This window comes from Dinoponera quadriceps, unplaced genomic scaffold (genome assembly GCF_001313825.1).
Source record: "Dinoponera quadriceps isolate SergipeBrazil2010 unplaced genomic scaffold, ASM131382v1 scaffold386, whole genome shotgun sequence".
Lineage (NCBI taxonomy): Eukaryota > Metazoa > Arthropoda > Insecta > Hymenoptera > Formicidae > Dinoponera > Dinoponera quadriceps.
The window spans coordinates 558,433-572,986 of NW_014554505.1; the positions used below are offsets into that span (position 1 = coordinate 558,433).

The 14,554-nt window shown below is 37.1% G+C and overlaps 3 protein-coding genes across 6 annotated transcripts in view; 2 read left to right on the forward strand and 1 right to left on the reverse strand.

The window, feature by feature from the left end:
- Positions 1 to 11,657, reverse strand: part of LOC106751606 (MKL/myocardin-like protein 2) — a 275,296-nt gene extending 263,639 nt beyond the window's left edge. Inside the window, exon 1 of the mRNA XM_014632550.1 lies at positions 11,583 to 11,657. The gene's annotated coding sequence lies outside the window, so the exon portion shown is untranslated. The remainder of the gene's footprint in view (positions 1 to 11,582) is intronic.
- LOC106751607 (peroxisomal membrane protein PMP34-like) lies at positions 1,902 to 9,179 on the forward strand. Of its 4 annotated transcripts, none has more exons than XM_014632557.1 (9): positions 1,902 to 2,216; positions 3,437 to 3,720; positions 3,814 to 3,874; positions 4,471 to 4,537; positions 4,781 to 4,929; positions 5,342 to 5,455; positions 7,013 to 7,260; positions 7,352 to 7,419; positions 7,688 to 9,179. In XM_014632557.1, the coding sequence occupies exons 2-9, from the start codon at positions 3,646 to 3,648 to the stop codon at positions 7,830 to 7,832; spliced, it is 927 nt and encodes a 308-aa protein (XP_014488043.1). In that variant the 5' UTR covers positions 1,902 to 2,216; positions 3,437 to 3,645; the 3' UTR covers positions 7,833 to 9,179. The 4 variants fall into 4 exon arrangements, with proteins under 4 accessions (XP_014488043.1, XP_014488044.1, XP_014488042.1 ...); XM_014632558.1 differs by having other exon boundaries at positions 1,902 to 2,159; positions 3,420 to 3,720; XM_014632556.1 differs by having other exon boundaries at positions 1,902 to 2,159.
- A 1,316-nt stretch (positions 11,658 to 12,973) lies between the features above and the next one.
- Positions 12,974 to 14,543, forward strand: LOC106751615 (lysophospholipase-like protein 1). The gene is made up of 4 exons (XM_014632567.1): positions 12,974 to 13,247; positions 13,400 to 13,524; positions 13,672 to 13,932; positions 14,102 to 14,543. The coding sequence occupies exons 1-4, from the start codon at positions 13,160 to 13,162 to the stop codon at positions 14,348 to 14,350; spliced, it is 723 nt and encodes a 240-aa protein (XP_014488053.1). The 5' UTR covers positions 12,974 to 13,159; the 3' UTR covers positions 14,351 to 14,543.
- Positions 14,544 to 14,554: the final 11 nt, after the last annotated feature.

The window sequence follows — 14,554 nt, forward strand, 5'->3', positions numbered from 1 at the left end:
CTGCCGGCTACGATTTGTCGATTATCACCTCCGGCGGACTATTCTGTCTTATTGGTTTGATCGATAACTCGTTAGTCGAATTTTCTCAGGCATTAATCCCTTAGGTATTAATCCTTTCGGCACGACGGGATGGAAATTAATTCCCGCTGTGACGAGATGAAAATGATACCGCAAGTCTCTGCTCGAATACGTATGCTTTTTTTTTTTAATTTTCAGCGCAAAAACGCGATCGCGAATTGGAATTTCAGCGGAAACGGTTGTTACTCTGGTTTAGTGGAATAAATAAACGAGCAAATAAAAAGCTAAATACAATAAAATAAAATTTCTCTAACGGGGAAGCCTTGTAAAATTCAGTTGACACGATCGGCCTTTAGCGGTTGTGAAATATATTTTGCAAACAATTAATAATGCTGTTTCGTGTTGTTTAATACACTCTCCGGCGTTTTCAATTAAAAAAAAAAAGAAGAAAGAAATCATCCTTTATTTCGTTCATCGAGATTAAAAGCGCTAAAAAATTCCTTTGTTGCCCGGAAGGCAATGCAAGAGCGGGTTCAATCAAGCTGGAGCTAAAAAGGGACGCGACTGAGTTTTCGTTAGATTGAAAGCAACAACGGGCAGAAATAGCGTATTCAAGATAATCGTGTTAAAAATACGACGTTAAAGTATGCGTAAACCTCCTTTCAGCTTGATGAAATATTTAATAACATGATTAACTTTGTCCCGTACATAAATTTCATAATTATTTAACTTTAAAAGACTCGAGCGCGCGTCAAGTTTTAATTCACTTTGCATATTGCGTCTCTTCCGGGATAATAACATCGTGAGAATTCTATCTTGCGATATCCTCACGCGTTGTTCAAATAAAAACTTTTGCAATACGTTCGCTATCTTTTTAAATCAACAACAGCAAATTTGTCGATCGCAATCAAATGATTTTGAAATAAACAGACGTAACAAACGTAAGGATTAATGTTAGCTTTCTTCTTTTTAGCTGCAATTTGTGGCGTCCTGTAAATTCATCTCGCGAAAGATCGCTCACAAGAGATTTAAGGAAATTATCCAATTGACCCGGTTCTCTAAATTTACATCCGTCATCGTGGACTTACGAACCGCGAGATCCACGAAAAAGGCATCGCCGTATTCATTGACAGCGGTTTTCGGCTTAGGGAACTGGGGGCGACTGCAGTATTCCGCAGACGGTGGAATGTTTAATTAAACTGCGACGAGAACTTGGAGAATTCCGGGCGCCGTGCGGCACATCCGAAGATCTCTCTCTGTCTCGTCACATAATTTACGCCCTTGCATGTGCGACGCACCATGGAAACGAGACATTAGCTCCGATATCTGATTCCGCGTTCTCGGAATGACATGGACAGTTCGCGCTGACATTATTAAAACGATCGTCTAGAAGTCAAGTAGTCATTTATCGCCTCGACCGTCATTCGTTCTTATGAACAAATTGATAAGAAACATGCAACCTCGGTGCACCGGATTAATTCGAACGGCTGAAAAACTGCGGAAATCAAAATTGCAGATATGCTCGAGAGACGTGAAGCTGTCAGAAAGGCGTCAAGCTTTTTCACGTAATTTCCGCGTTTCGGAATCGCGTTTGACCTGTTTTTTTTTTCCCCACTTTTGAAGTTTCCCCGGTACATCGGTTACCGGGGGGGGGGGGNGGTGAATTACTAGCAGCCGCCGCGCGAGAGGGATCGGCCGACTTTCGCGTCACCGCGCATGTACTTCGTACGCCACATCGACCTCGCCGCGGCTGAAACACACTCGCCGAGAGCGCAAGCGTGCTGACTGTTGCGTGCGCCGTGTCTCTTCGTCGCGTCGCGTTGTTTCGGCGACCGCACGAATGATGACGGGCGTAAACCGTGAAACGGTGGACGGGAGAACTCGTTAGTTGGCTGAGTCACCTACTACGTGCTTCGCGACAAGATAGTATTTACGATTGGGATAACACGCGTTGCTGGAGTGACGCAATCATACAGGTGAAGGCTAACGTTAAGCAACATGTTTAGAGATTCTTACTTATATAAGTGACATCGATTCATCGTGCTACGTTCTTGCGTCGCGCGTCAGTGCGTCAAGTGCGTCAAAGCCACGAGTCGCACGAGTACTCGCCGATGTTGGGTTAGATTCAACGTGAGACACAAGTAAGTTCAGTCACAAGCTGGAACACACGATCCGATCCACGACGAGAATGATCTCGCGTAAGTCTGTTTGTGGGTTGGAATGGTGATTGTTTGCGTGTCAGTGAAATGCTTGTGTTACTTCGCGTGAAAGAAGTAAACAAAGCAAGAATGACACCAAAGAGTAATACCCGTAACAGAGAGAATCAAAATGTATTTCTTTTATAAACTTGTAGGTGTTTATAATTTCAATTGAGGAATTTAATTCACGACTGTTTGATCTTTCCCTCACAGTACTGAGATTACAGAGAGGTTATAATTTAAGGTAATCTTATTGAGACGATGTGCTGTGAGGATTCATTCTTCTCCATTGATTTTAAATCAGGAGTTAGTATGTAACGTGCAAGAAGATTAAGATCGGTATTCATAGTTGGATCTTATATTTAACTCTCAAATAACAAGACTGGGTCGGATCCGAATGAATCCATATTTTAATGCTTCTGCACATGCGCTGCTGAAACGTGGCGTGATTTTGTGAGTCAGTTTTCCCGCAGCGAATGGTAGCGTAAGGTAAAGAGACTGTGTATTATGTTGCCTGATACAAGATCTGAGTTTTTCATTTGGCGTATTCTCCTGGTTAAATCCGATTAACCTTGTTATTAACGTCATTATTTCTTTATGATTATTCTTTTATTTTATTATTTTTTCATAATATATTTGTCATAAATTAACAATGATAATAATTTGTAATTATTTTTTGACTAATTAAGGGGAAAAACGAATGACTGCTTTATTTTTATTTAATATAATTTTTTCCAATTAATTTTTTTTTAACTAGTTGAAAAAACTACAAAATGCCTCTACCGATCTACCTTTGTTATACATGTGGCTGTAAAAATCTTATTATTCGAGGATTAAGACCGTTTTAAGTAATCTTCAGATGCTGCACGGCTCATTTCGTTAGCTACAAATACGTAAAAATGAACTTAAGACGATCTTAACACGTTGACCGCCACGGAACTTTTCACGATTCTAGTCTAAGATTCTGGCCAATTTGATTTAATCAAGTAATGAAGCCACGAGATAACTCGTAGTAGGCGTCCTGGGCAAGTAAACAATCTACGAGATATCTCGTAGTTGGCAGTCAACGTGTTAAATTTAAGATCTGATTATGAATACTTTTCTAAATAATCCTCTTGTTCGAAATTGGAATACACAAAAGAGAACGAAAGCCTTTACGTTCGGTTAACTTTATTGCGCTACAGATATACGAAAAATCGTAAGAACCTAATCTGTTGCAGAATAACCAAAGATCGCTCCACAGAAGAGTGACTTACTAGCTGCCGATCGATCGGTGCTTTTTGCGATGATGAGTCGTCACGCTGCGGTTCGAATCTCATTAGCTGCGCAACAATAATTTTTTTTAGATAGGTCAGGATTTTCCAAGTTCCCGTTGCAACGCGCGACAGAGTAGTCGATCAGGAACGCGTGTGTCTGGAAAGCCGCGAAAATGGGTGGTGGCGGACCGCGCAACAGAGGCATTTTCTCATACGATACGCTGGTGCACGCGATATCCGGCGCGGCGGTGAGTAAACTTCTCTCGCACGTCGAAAATTCCGCGCGAACACGTGCGCTTGTAATCTAGCCGAGAGGTGCAACCTTGACATTTCGTTTTCAGGGTAGCGTCGTCGCGATGGCAGCCTTCTACCCCTTGGATACCGTGCGGAGCCGCTTACAATGTAAGCTAAATTTGCATATACCCGGTTATATGACGGATCAATTATGCGCTCGTTTCCTCCGCGGTGCATTGTGAGATATCGTCGAATGAGTGAGCGCGAGAGAGCGGCTTTTGATTTCGTTAAGTTTCAAACTGCTCGCTCAGGACAATATCCTGTCGTTTTATCCAGTCATTGCGTTGCCATTAATATTCGATAACGCGACATTAAATACATGCGTTGCAACGGTGTTATCGTTTATATTTGTCAATATGCATAGCCGTCCATCAGCTCGCTCGAATATTTAATAGCTTTATTCTTTATTCACGCAGGCATTTATACATTATTCTGTGTAAAAGATACACATTTCAAAACATGTAAATTAATGCAATTCAGCAATTCACCTCTTCTACTAATTCTTTTATCAATGTATGATATTCAATGTACGAAGGCTTCTTTATTTCAAAACGAACATGTCTCGTAACACAGCGCGAAAAATTATTATCAGAAATAAAAACGCTTTGTGAGCCAAATTTCGTTCGTTGAGTTTGTTATTCGGAGAAATAGTTACTTGTTTCGCACGTCGCTCAATTTTGAGAAATCTGTTCTTTTATTTACAGTGGAGGAGGGTCGACAGTCGAAGAACACGTTGGCGGTCATACAAGAACTCGTAGCGAAGGAGGGACCGTACGTCTCCGGTTATAATTAACGCAAATTTAATGTTTCAAAATGACCGCGTGTGTTTTTTGTGTCAACCGCGACGACGATTCCGACGGATTTTCCTCGAGAAGTCACGATTCGACGAAGTAGTATTTTTTTGTTAATTAAACAACTTAAAGCGCGAGTTGAGCGACACACTTCCAACGTTCAACGACGTATTATTAATTTTATTAATGACCTAATAGTCTTATCTACTTTGGCTTCTTCAAGGTACACGTTATACAGAGGCATCGTTCCTGTCCTGCAGAGTTTATGCGCCAGTAATTTCGTTTACTTCTATACGTTCCACGGTTTAAAAGAACTGAGAAGTAGGAGAAACCAAACAGCAGGAAGTGACTTGCTTCTCGCATCGATAGCAGGTATTATCTCTTACCCACCCTCGTTTTCAGGGTAATGTCGTCGTGTATTTCAAAATCGGAATTGTTTTCTTATATTTCGTCAAAAAGATAAAGAGTTAGATATGTCACATGCTTGACGAATACCATGATAAGTGATAAAGAGATTGGAAACACTGAATTTTTTTGCTATATATCGCCTTGATAAGTGCTTAGCTGGGAAAAAAATTTTTTCATATATAATTATATATAGAATATATCCATACATAAGAAAAAAAAAATATATATATATAATTATATAAAATTATATGCATAATATTTAAATTATATATGGAAAAATTTTCCGAATAATATATATTACTATGTTATAATTTTAAATTAGAAACAAGCAACCTTACTTTACAGCTTTTTTTCTAGATTTTCATATCTATTCTAGGTGTTATTAACGTTCTCACCACGACACCTCTATGGGTCGTAAACACGAGGTTAAAGATGAGAGGTGTCGAGACCGCTCCGGAAAAAAATAACAATGAATACGATACTTTGTATGGTGAGTCAACGATCCTTGAAAATGGTTTCGAATGAACATTTAAACGGTTATTTCGTTTTTTTTATTTTTCGTTTACATCTCAAACAATACAGTTATATAGCATAATTAATTTTAATGTTATGTACGTAAATATATCTTTATGCGATTTTGTTAAAACAGTACGCGTGGCATGGAATATGCATTATCGCTTAAAATTAAAAAATAGGATATTTAGTTACTCAAAGTTATTCAAAGCTGCATGTATGTAAACATATCTTTATGCGTTTTTGTTAAAGCAGCACCCGTGGGGTGAAATATACATTATCGTTTAAAATTTTAAAATAGAATATTTTATTATTCAAAATTATTCAAAACTGCATGATAGTGCGTAACTGCAGACAAATAAATTATCTCGGACTGTGCCTTGAAACTGTGACTCTTGCTGGTTATATTAAATGATTAAATTCGATTAACATCGTTTTTAAAAAGTGTGTGCGTGCGTGTGCGCGCGTACGTACAGTAGCGGATATATACTTATATATAGTTAGGAAAATTAAGTTTTATTCGTTGTGTACTTATACATGAAATAGTTAAACAAAAGTCCATTACGTTTTTTACAAGTTTATAGCATATATTATGAGATAGCAAAACAGTGTTTATCGATTTACAATGACTAAGAAGTTTCTTGTGTTTGTTTGCTCAAGTGTCATATTTTCTGCGGACACGTACTTACGTACACTGTGGTAATACACAGATAGATAAAAATTTCTGTAATGTAAACAATACTTATCAGTATCTTATTAGTATCGAATAATGTAGATTACTTAGTATCTTATTAGTATCGAATAATGTAGATTAATGTAGATAATGTATTGTGACAATGTTGTGACAGCTGTGATGAGCAAACGAAAGAATATAACGCTAGAACAACGTCAGCAAATACTGCAGCTTCACAAAAATGAGAAATCTTATCGGAAGATTTCTACAAAGCTTGGAATATCTGTTATGACTTATTATCAAGCTATACAACATGTTAAACATCATGGACCGCCAAATAATGTTCCTCGTAAAGCGAAAACTTAATGGACTTTTGTTTAACTATTTCATGTATAAGTACACAACGAATAAAACTTAATTTTCCTAACTGTACGTAAGTATATGTCCGTCACTGTATATATATATATATACTTTATCGCTAGTTATCATCATTATTCACATCTGTACACTCTTTTATCTGATGCACACATATAAGTCAGTAAATTCACAATACAAACAGTATACACAGTTATAAAAGATCAATTTGAAAGTCTCATGACTAATCAACGAAGATAGATAACTTCCTGGATCAAATTATTGTTTCTCTCCACATAATAATCCAACAATTTTTTGTTTATTCTGACGTATAATTTTTTGCGATTGATAAATTTAACTTTAAAAGAACGGAGCATCTTTTTTTTAACGAGATTCCTTTGAAGCGAAATTATGCGGCGTTGCGTTAGCTAAACGTACGGAGCTCATCTCACTTTCATGTATGTTAAGTGGTGGTTTACACTTTTCTTACATCATCATGTTTAACAGACGGTATCGTGCATATATGGAGATACGAAGGATTGCAACATCTCTGGGCAGGTACTCTGCCGAGTCTGATGCTAGTCATGAATCCCGCAATTCAATTTATGACGTACGAAAGCATCAAGAGAAGAGTCAACGCGTCTCTCGGCGATGCCCAGCCACCGGCGTGGATTTTCTTTGCTATCGGTGCGATCGCGAAAACGATCGCCACATCACTCACGTATCCTCTGCAGCTCGTGCAAACGAAACTAAGAGTAAATAGCGACAAAATATATTATATTTTAAAGTAAATTTCAGAGGTTGCGTTATCGTGCGACTCTAATGTTGGTATACTGCAATTTTCAGCATGGACATAAATATCCTAATTTACCTCCGAACGCAGGCACGCTGCAAATATTATTTTACATTCTAAAGTAAGTATATGATATATTAATTCAAACGTACAATCAGATAATTAATAGTTGCGGCACTTATCTTGACGAGTTTCGCAATTCCGCATCCGATAGGACAATTTGTTTTTTTGGTAATTCTCAGGAAGTAAATTTTCCTAATGAATACGGAATGCGTTGTAAAACTCGTTGAGGTAAGTGTCGCAGCATTTAATCATCTACTGTGTATCTGTCTATATTAAAGATTAGCGTGTTTGTGAGAACCATAACGATATTACATTCATGTTTGCAGGAGGCAAGGAATACGTGGCTTGTACAAAGGGATGGAGGCGAAATTGCTACAAACCGTCCTCATGGCCGCCCTGATGTTCCTGGCTTACGAAAAAATTGCGCGATTCGTTTTCCGTATACTTCTACATCGACCCGTTCTCAGATAACGACTGTAAGGTCGCGACGGCGAGATGAACTTAATATCTTGAATCTGATATTTAAGTTTTCGGGTCAGTTCTCTTAGGCCGGTATTCACAGTTGTGAATTATTCACAAATTATGATTGAGAATTAAATTTATTATGGATTTGTATTATGGATTATATTATGGATTGTATTATGGATTTGTATTATGGACTATTAGGATCAATATTTCACTTAAGTAACAACTGAAGTACAGACTGACAGATAATCGGAGTTTTAAGAAACTACGATTATTTGTCAAATGATAACGGGCTACGTGAATACTGATCTTACATTCCTTTTACTATAGCAAATGTTATTTTCCTCGCAAGATCTTATAGGTAAATGTGTGTAATAAGTTAACGGGAGTTATAGGTAAATGTGTGTAATGAGTTAACGGGAAATTATGTTAATGCGGCGATCGATCGAGAAATAGTTCTCTAATAGGGCTTGCATTAGTCCTTCTTTGTTCCTTTTTTGATTCTCTCTATACGTAAAATTATTTTGTACTACGTCGTTATATCGTTGTGAAATATGCACACATCGAGATGACCGTAAGGAAAGCGATTAAATTAAAACAAAAGCTCCGTTCCGATATTCATTGCCAATATTGAAAATCCGTAATAACATGAACTATAGATTTTCAATACTGACAGTGAATATCGGAATACAAAGTGTACGAATTGAAGAGGTTCAATAATCGAATTGATGTTGAAACACGCGATCGGTAATTGAACAGCCGATGACATCGCGCCGAGAGAACTAATGGTTAGCTGGTCGTGCAAAAGTATCCGTGGAAGCATCTCCGATGAAAGATGTGAACTTATTCGCGCGAGATACTGGCGAATTTACGAAAATCACAGCTTTGCATTCGACCGCAATTTGGGTACAAGTTGAATCACCTAGTGCCGCTTCTGCTGACGCGAAAGAAAAATGCGAGAAGGCAGGATGAAAAGACAGACCGCGTAAATATCAGCGCGCGCCGCGACAACCGCCGCAAGATCGATCGCAAACGATCCGAGGTGCTATTGAGACTCCTCTCAAAACTTAAAATACGCAAGTCACCTAAAAATCGAGCTCAACCTGATGTTACCAAACCGCCAATTTCCACGTGAGTCCTCGTAGATTAAATCTCTGCATTTTCTCTTTCTATCCTCGAATTTACACAATGCTTTAGTGATAGTTTTTAGGTATCACTATAAGCATAGTATTTTCAGTATCGAAATGAGTATTCGGTATATTTTAATATTATTAGAAACTCTGACTTATTACACCTACCATTGTAACCAAACTTTTACTAGGACAATGTTGAAATATATAGACTAAAAAAGAATTAGTAAAAGAGATAAATGATTTTAGCTGTAACATTAGTCATGCTGGAGACACGATGAATTCATTATCGCAACGTAGCACACGCGAAAATGTAATCAGTGGAGAGCCGGCTGGTTCAACGAATGTTGCGAAAAGTAAACCTGAAGCAAAGATGAAACCTGCGGGCGTGTCTTACGATTACGAAGCAGCTATTAGTCAACCAGATATTCCCATATGTTCGGAAGTTGATAATAATACGCGAGAGCTATGTCTAAACGACATATCGTCAATATCGAATGAAAAGGCAAATTCTTTTTCTACTTGCGGAAAAAAGAGTGTAACAATCAAAAGAAGAGGGATCGGGATCAGATCGAAAATGCGATCGAAGAAAATTATCAAGGTTTGTATATAAATCTATGACGTCTTCGAAATAAAAAAAGAGCCGGTATTTTTCGAAATGTTAATAATATATTAAATGTTACTTCTGGACTTCTGATGTTATACTGCGAATCAAGAAACACCACCTGATATTCATATATCAAATTGTAAAAAAACCACGAATTGTTTAATATTTAGAAAGAACTGGCGAAGCCGAGAGATAATCTAAAACAACCAGAAAGCGTCGTAAATAAAGACAAATTTGAGAACAAAGTTACATGTGAAGAGACGGTAAATTTGCGCAAGGACAAAAATCCCAACGAAATTCTCGACAGTACAAGATTGTCTGTTTCACGAAATAAGACTAGCAAAATTCCGCGTATGAAGCCTAATTTCTTTTTACATGCAGATGAAGAATCCCACGTTTACCCGGTATAATTATATATTTCTATGATCAAGATATCGATATCAGTATTAATTAATACTTGTCCTATTAATTTAAAATACAGAGTACAAGATCGCTAGTAGGAAATAAATTAAAGAGCGCTGCAGATGTGAAATTGCTCGCTTGTAACGAAAAGAAAAAGTTAGTGTATTAAATGCACATATGCAAGTAAGATATCGTAATAATAGGATAACTGCGCTAGCCAATTATATATATAAAATTATATATATATATATATATATATATATATATATATATTAATGTACTATTAATTTTTGATTAAACTACAATTGTAATTTTAAATCTNATATATATATATATATATATATATATATATATATAGAAACGATATAATTATATATATAGAATATATATATAGAATATATATATAGAATATATAAATATATATATAGAAACGATATAATTAAATATTTTTCAAATATAAGAAGAAAATTAATGTACTATTAATTTTTGATTAAACTACAATTGTAATTTTAAATCATTATTTAGTGAAACTCACATTCACTGGTGCTTTTATCCTATTGTTGCAATAATAATATATCGTGTGCCAAATAATTCATATCGATAAACACACGTGTTATTTTAGCAATGTTATAAATAATATTCTGCATAATGCAGTAAATACGTAGTGAATAATTTATTCCAACATTCAATTCTAGCGAATCGAATTCGAACATTTCGAGGAAAGAAACTTTGGACGTGAATGATCGTCATCAAGAGTCGAAAACTATGAACATCGCGCGAATTGTTCGCAAAAACTCGACGTAAGTCGTACGTTCAGAATCCGGATTAAATCGCATATCGTTAAGTGAACTTCGCAAACATTACACAAAGATATATTTTACTTAGGAATTTCTTTCTCGAATCTCTCGGGAAAAGTTCAGAAGCTGACGCTGACTTCGAGGAAGATTTGCCGACGGACGAGTCGCCGGTTATTGTAAGCGCTGATGATGCTCCGCGTTCTGTCGCGTCCATGAACATGAAAAGCTTATCGTTAAAATGTGAATGCCGTTTGCGGAACGATCATAAATACACGCCCGCCGTTCGGAAGGGTCGATACATCGAGACGGATTACGGCAGTTCTTCGGAGATGGAAAGCGCCCGAAGATTGTTCGAGTAAAATGTTTACTTCGCGAAATGTCAAGAAACAACGCTCAATCTTTAAATTGCAATTTATACGTGATTGTATTCGTGGAAAATTTTCCAGGAAATCGGCAAGGGACAGTGAATTCACCGACATGAGCTCCGAAGACACAGACCTGTCGGATTACGTCGTTGATTATAATCACGTAAAAACGAATAGCAGGAATAAGGAGACGTTAAGGCACACGTGTCGCGTTATGAAACCGTCACCTTTGACGAATAACTCCGCAAGAATGAAAACGACGAATTTCTCTTTTTTCAACGTCTTCTTCGACATTGTTTTCTGGCCTTTTATTTTCCTTCGAACGAAACAGTAGTATGTCGTGATACCGTTAACGACAAAAAGAATATCTGTTATTCTATTCTATCTTGTTTTCCTTCATATGGGAGAAGCAAGATAGGAACACGAGGAATAAATATATATTTCAATCGACTCACCGATTTGTCCTCCGCGGATCGAAAACGTAGAAGCGACGACCTGAAGTCCGAAAATCCACAACGAGGTTGCGGATCACTTCTCTCCTCCTGACAGCTCGTTCCGCAGGATATTCGCCTTTCGCAGCTGTTTAACGATATTTTATCACAGTACACTCGCGAAATTTACTTTCGCGCGCGACATTGTTTTTTGACGAATCGGAAGCCTAAGGGACGCCGATTTGAACTTCGGACCGCCATCCTGGTACGAACGCACGATAATATATTCGACACTGCTGATAACTCGAGATATTCATTTTCTATGACCACTCAACTACATTTTGCTACGACAAATGCGCGAGACTTATTTTCGGCACTTCAGACAACAACGGCGCATGAAACTCGTTCTCGATAAGTTCTCGATAAGTTCTTCTTTTCAAATTCAAATTCTCGCAACGTGATTCGTTCCACGATTCGAGATTCACTCTGTGTCGCAGCAATTGCGATTCTCGAAATATCGAACGCGCGTCACTTCACTCAGTACTCCCGACGCCCGTATCGCGAGATATCCACTTTCGACGATTTTTCACAATATTTCGGCACAATTAACGACGATAATTTGCGAGGCTTCAACAAATCGAAAATTTACGGTACAATTACAGTTTGAACTTCGAGTAACCATAACCTGGTGAACGCGCGATATTTTACTCGGCCGCGAGGTGTTCATTTTCAGCGACTGCCTGGTGATATTTTATCACATCCAAAACGTAAAACTTATTTTCGATACTTTCGACGATAATTTACGCGTGAAGCTCAACTTCGGTGAGCCAAAATCGAGGAAAATACGGAACGACTTGTCGAGTATCAACCGTTAGTCGCGGGCCGTTCTTTAACTAACCGAACATGGCGGCGACTGAGCTTCTTGAAATCGCTGAGGCGATGCGAACCGACCAATCACAATGCTTTCCTTACTTTTCAAATACTACGCATGTCTGATAGGCAAAATCTTCGAGAGATAATTGAATATTTATATAAGATTGCACACTTTGGTAATTTAAATAACAGATACGGTAGAGTAATACTGTGAATAAATGATAATATTTTTAGTGCAGTGTGTTTTCAATAGCATACATGTTGTTATTTAAAATTAATATCTCTGCCGTAAAAGCAATGACTAAATTATTCTAATACATAGAAAATGTACTATACATTCAGCATGCAAAATTTACTTTTGGCTGTAATTCACATGAGTACGAACGCTGAATACGAACCGTTAGTTGCGAACTGTTCTTTAACCAACTGATCTGAGAGGGCGGTAATGTACGATAAAGAGTCATCTGTTGACGATTTTATGTATTAGAACTGTGTTCCAAAATTCACTGTCACGCTGCAAAGTCTATGGTTCATGTTACGTATACTGTAGATTTTTAGCACTGGCAGTAAATATTGGAATACAGGCTATGTTGTTCATGACCGTTTGTTTTTATTATCTATCTCTTCATAAAAAATCATTTATGCATACTTGCAAAACATCTCGTCGTAGACCGTTTTATAATCTTGATAAGAGAATAATATATATTTAAATTAGCTGTTCTAGTAACATGGCATTCATGGCAAGAATCTCGCAAGCGAATATCGTGCAGGCCACGAAAAGACACACCGCCACCGTGTTTTTCTTCCACGGTTCCGGTAAGATAATACCATTTTTGTGATAGTTCTATAACAGTATTTCAACAAGCAAAAAATATAACTAAACTCTCAGAATACATCAATGCGAATTCTTGGAGAATCAATTATCGTATCAATGTCACTGTTAGGTTTTATTATAATTTATTTTGCAGGTGGTACAGCAGAAGACATGAAAGAATGGATTAATATCCTTATCAAAGAAGAATTGCAATTCCCACATATAAAGTTAGTTTACCCTAGTGCACCTACTCAACCATATACACCTAGTGATGGAATGGTAGAGTGTTGTAATTATGATATTATAAACATAGAATATTTAAAAGAAACTCTTACTGATATAAATAATTAATATAAATATGCATATAATATATATTTAAAGTTGATCAGAGTAAATAATATGTGTTATGTTAAAATTTTACTACAGTTGCAGAATGTATGGTTTGATCGCATGGCAATATCTAACCAAGTACCAGAGAATGTAAAATCAATTGATTCTATGTGTCAGATTGTATCAAAATGGATTGAAAAGGAAGTAGCGGATGGCATTCCCTACAACAGAATAATTCTAGGTGGTTTCTCAATGGGTGGTGCGCTAGCATTTCACTTAGCGTACAGATACAAGACAGGAATAGCAGGTTGTTTTGCTATGTCTTCTTTCTTAAACAAGGGATCTTTAGTATGTGAGGTATATTTATACAATAATTTATGATATTATTCTTATGTTAAATTTGGAAAAGATACAAAAACTAATTTTTGTCATTTTTAATAAGGTTTGATGACATGTTCTATTTTTATAATTAATTACATAGTAATTTCTATACATATACATGTAATTTCCATATGTATGATTGCAGCATTTAAAAGCGAATCCAGAAAGTAGTAAAGTACCGCTTCTTCAATGTCACGGCACAGAAGATACGTTGGTTCCTATTGCATGGGGTGAAGAAACTGCAAAAAATCTGGAAAAACTTGGTGTAAATGTGAAATTCGTACCGTTGCAAAATATGGATCATGCGTTGAATCGTTCAGAAGTGCAGATATGGAAAGATTGGCTCCTCGATGTTTTACCTGACAAACAGTTGACTTTCAGTCCAAAATATTAACCCTTTGCACTCCGGGCCTTTTTCGCGCGGCGTACCAGCAACTCCAGACATGGTGAGTGAGAGTCACCACTGGAGTGCAAAGGGTTAATCCTAATATTTTTAGCATACTATAACCTAGGATGCAAAACGGTACAATATTGTTTATCTATTTTTAGGTAATTATATATGGTTGTAATAAATCTGGTTAAAGCAGTGCCACAGAAT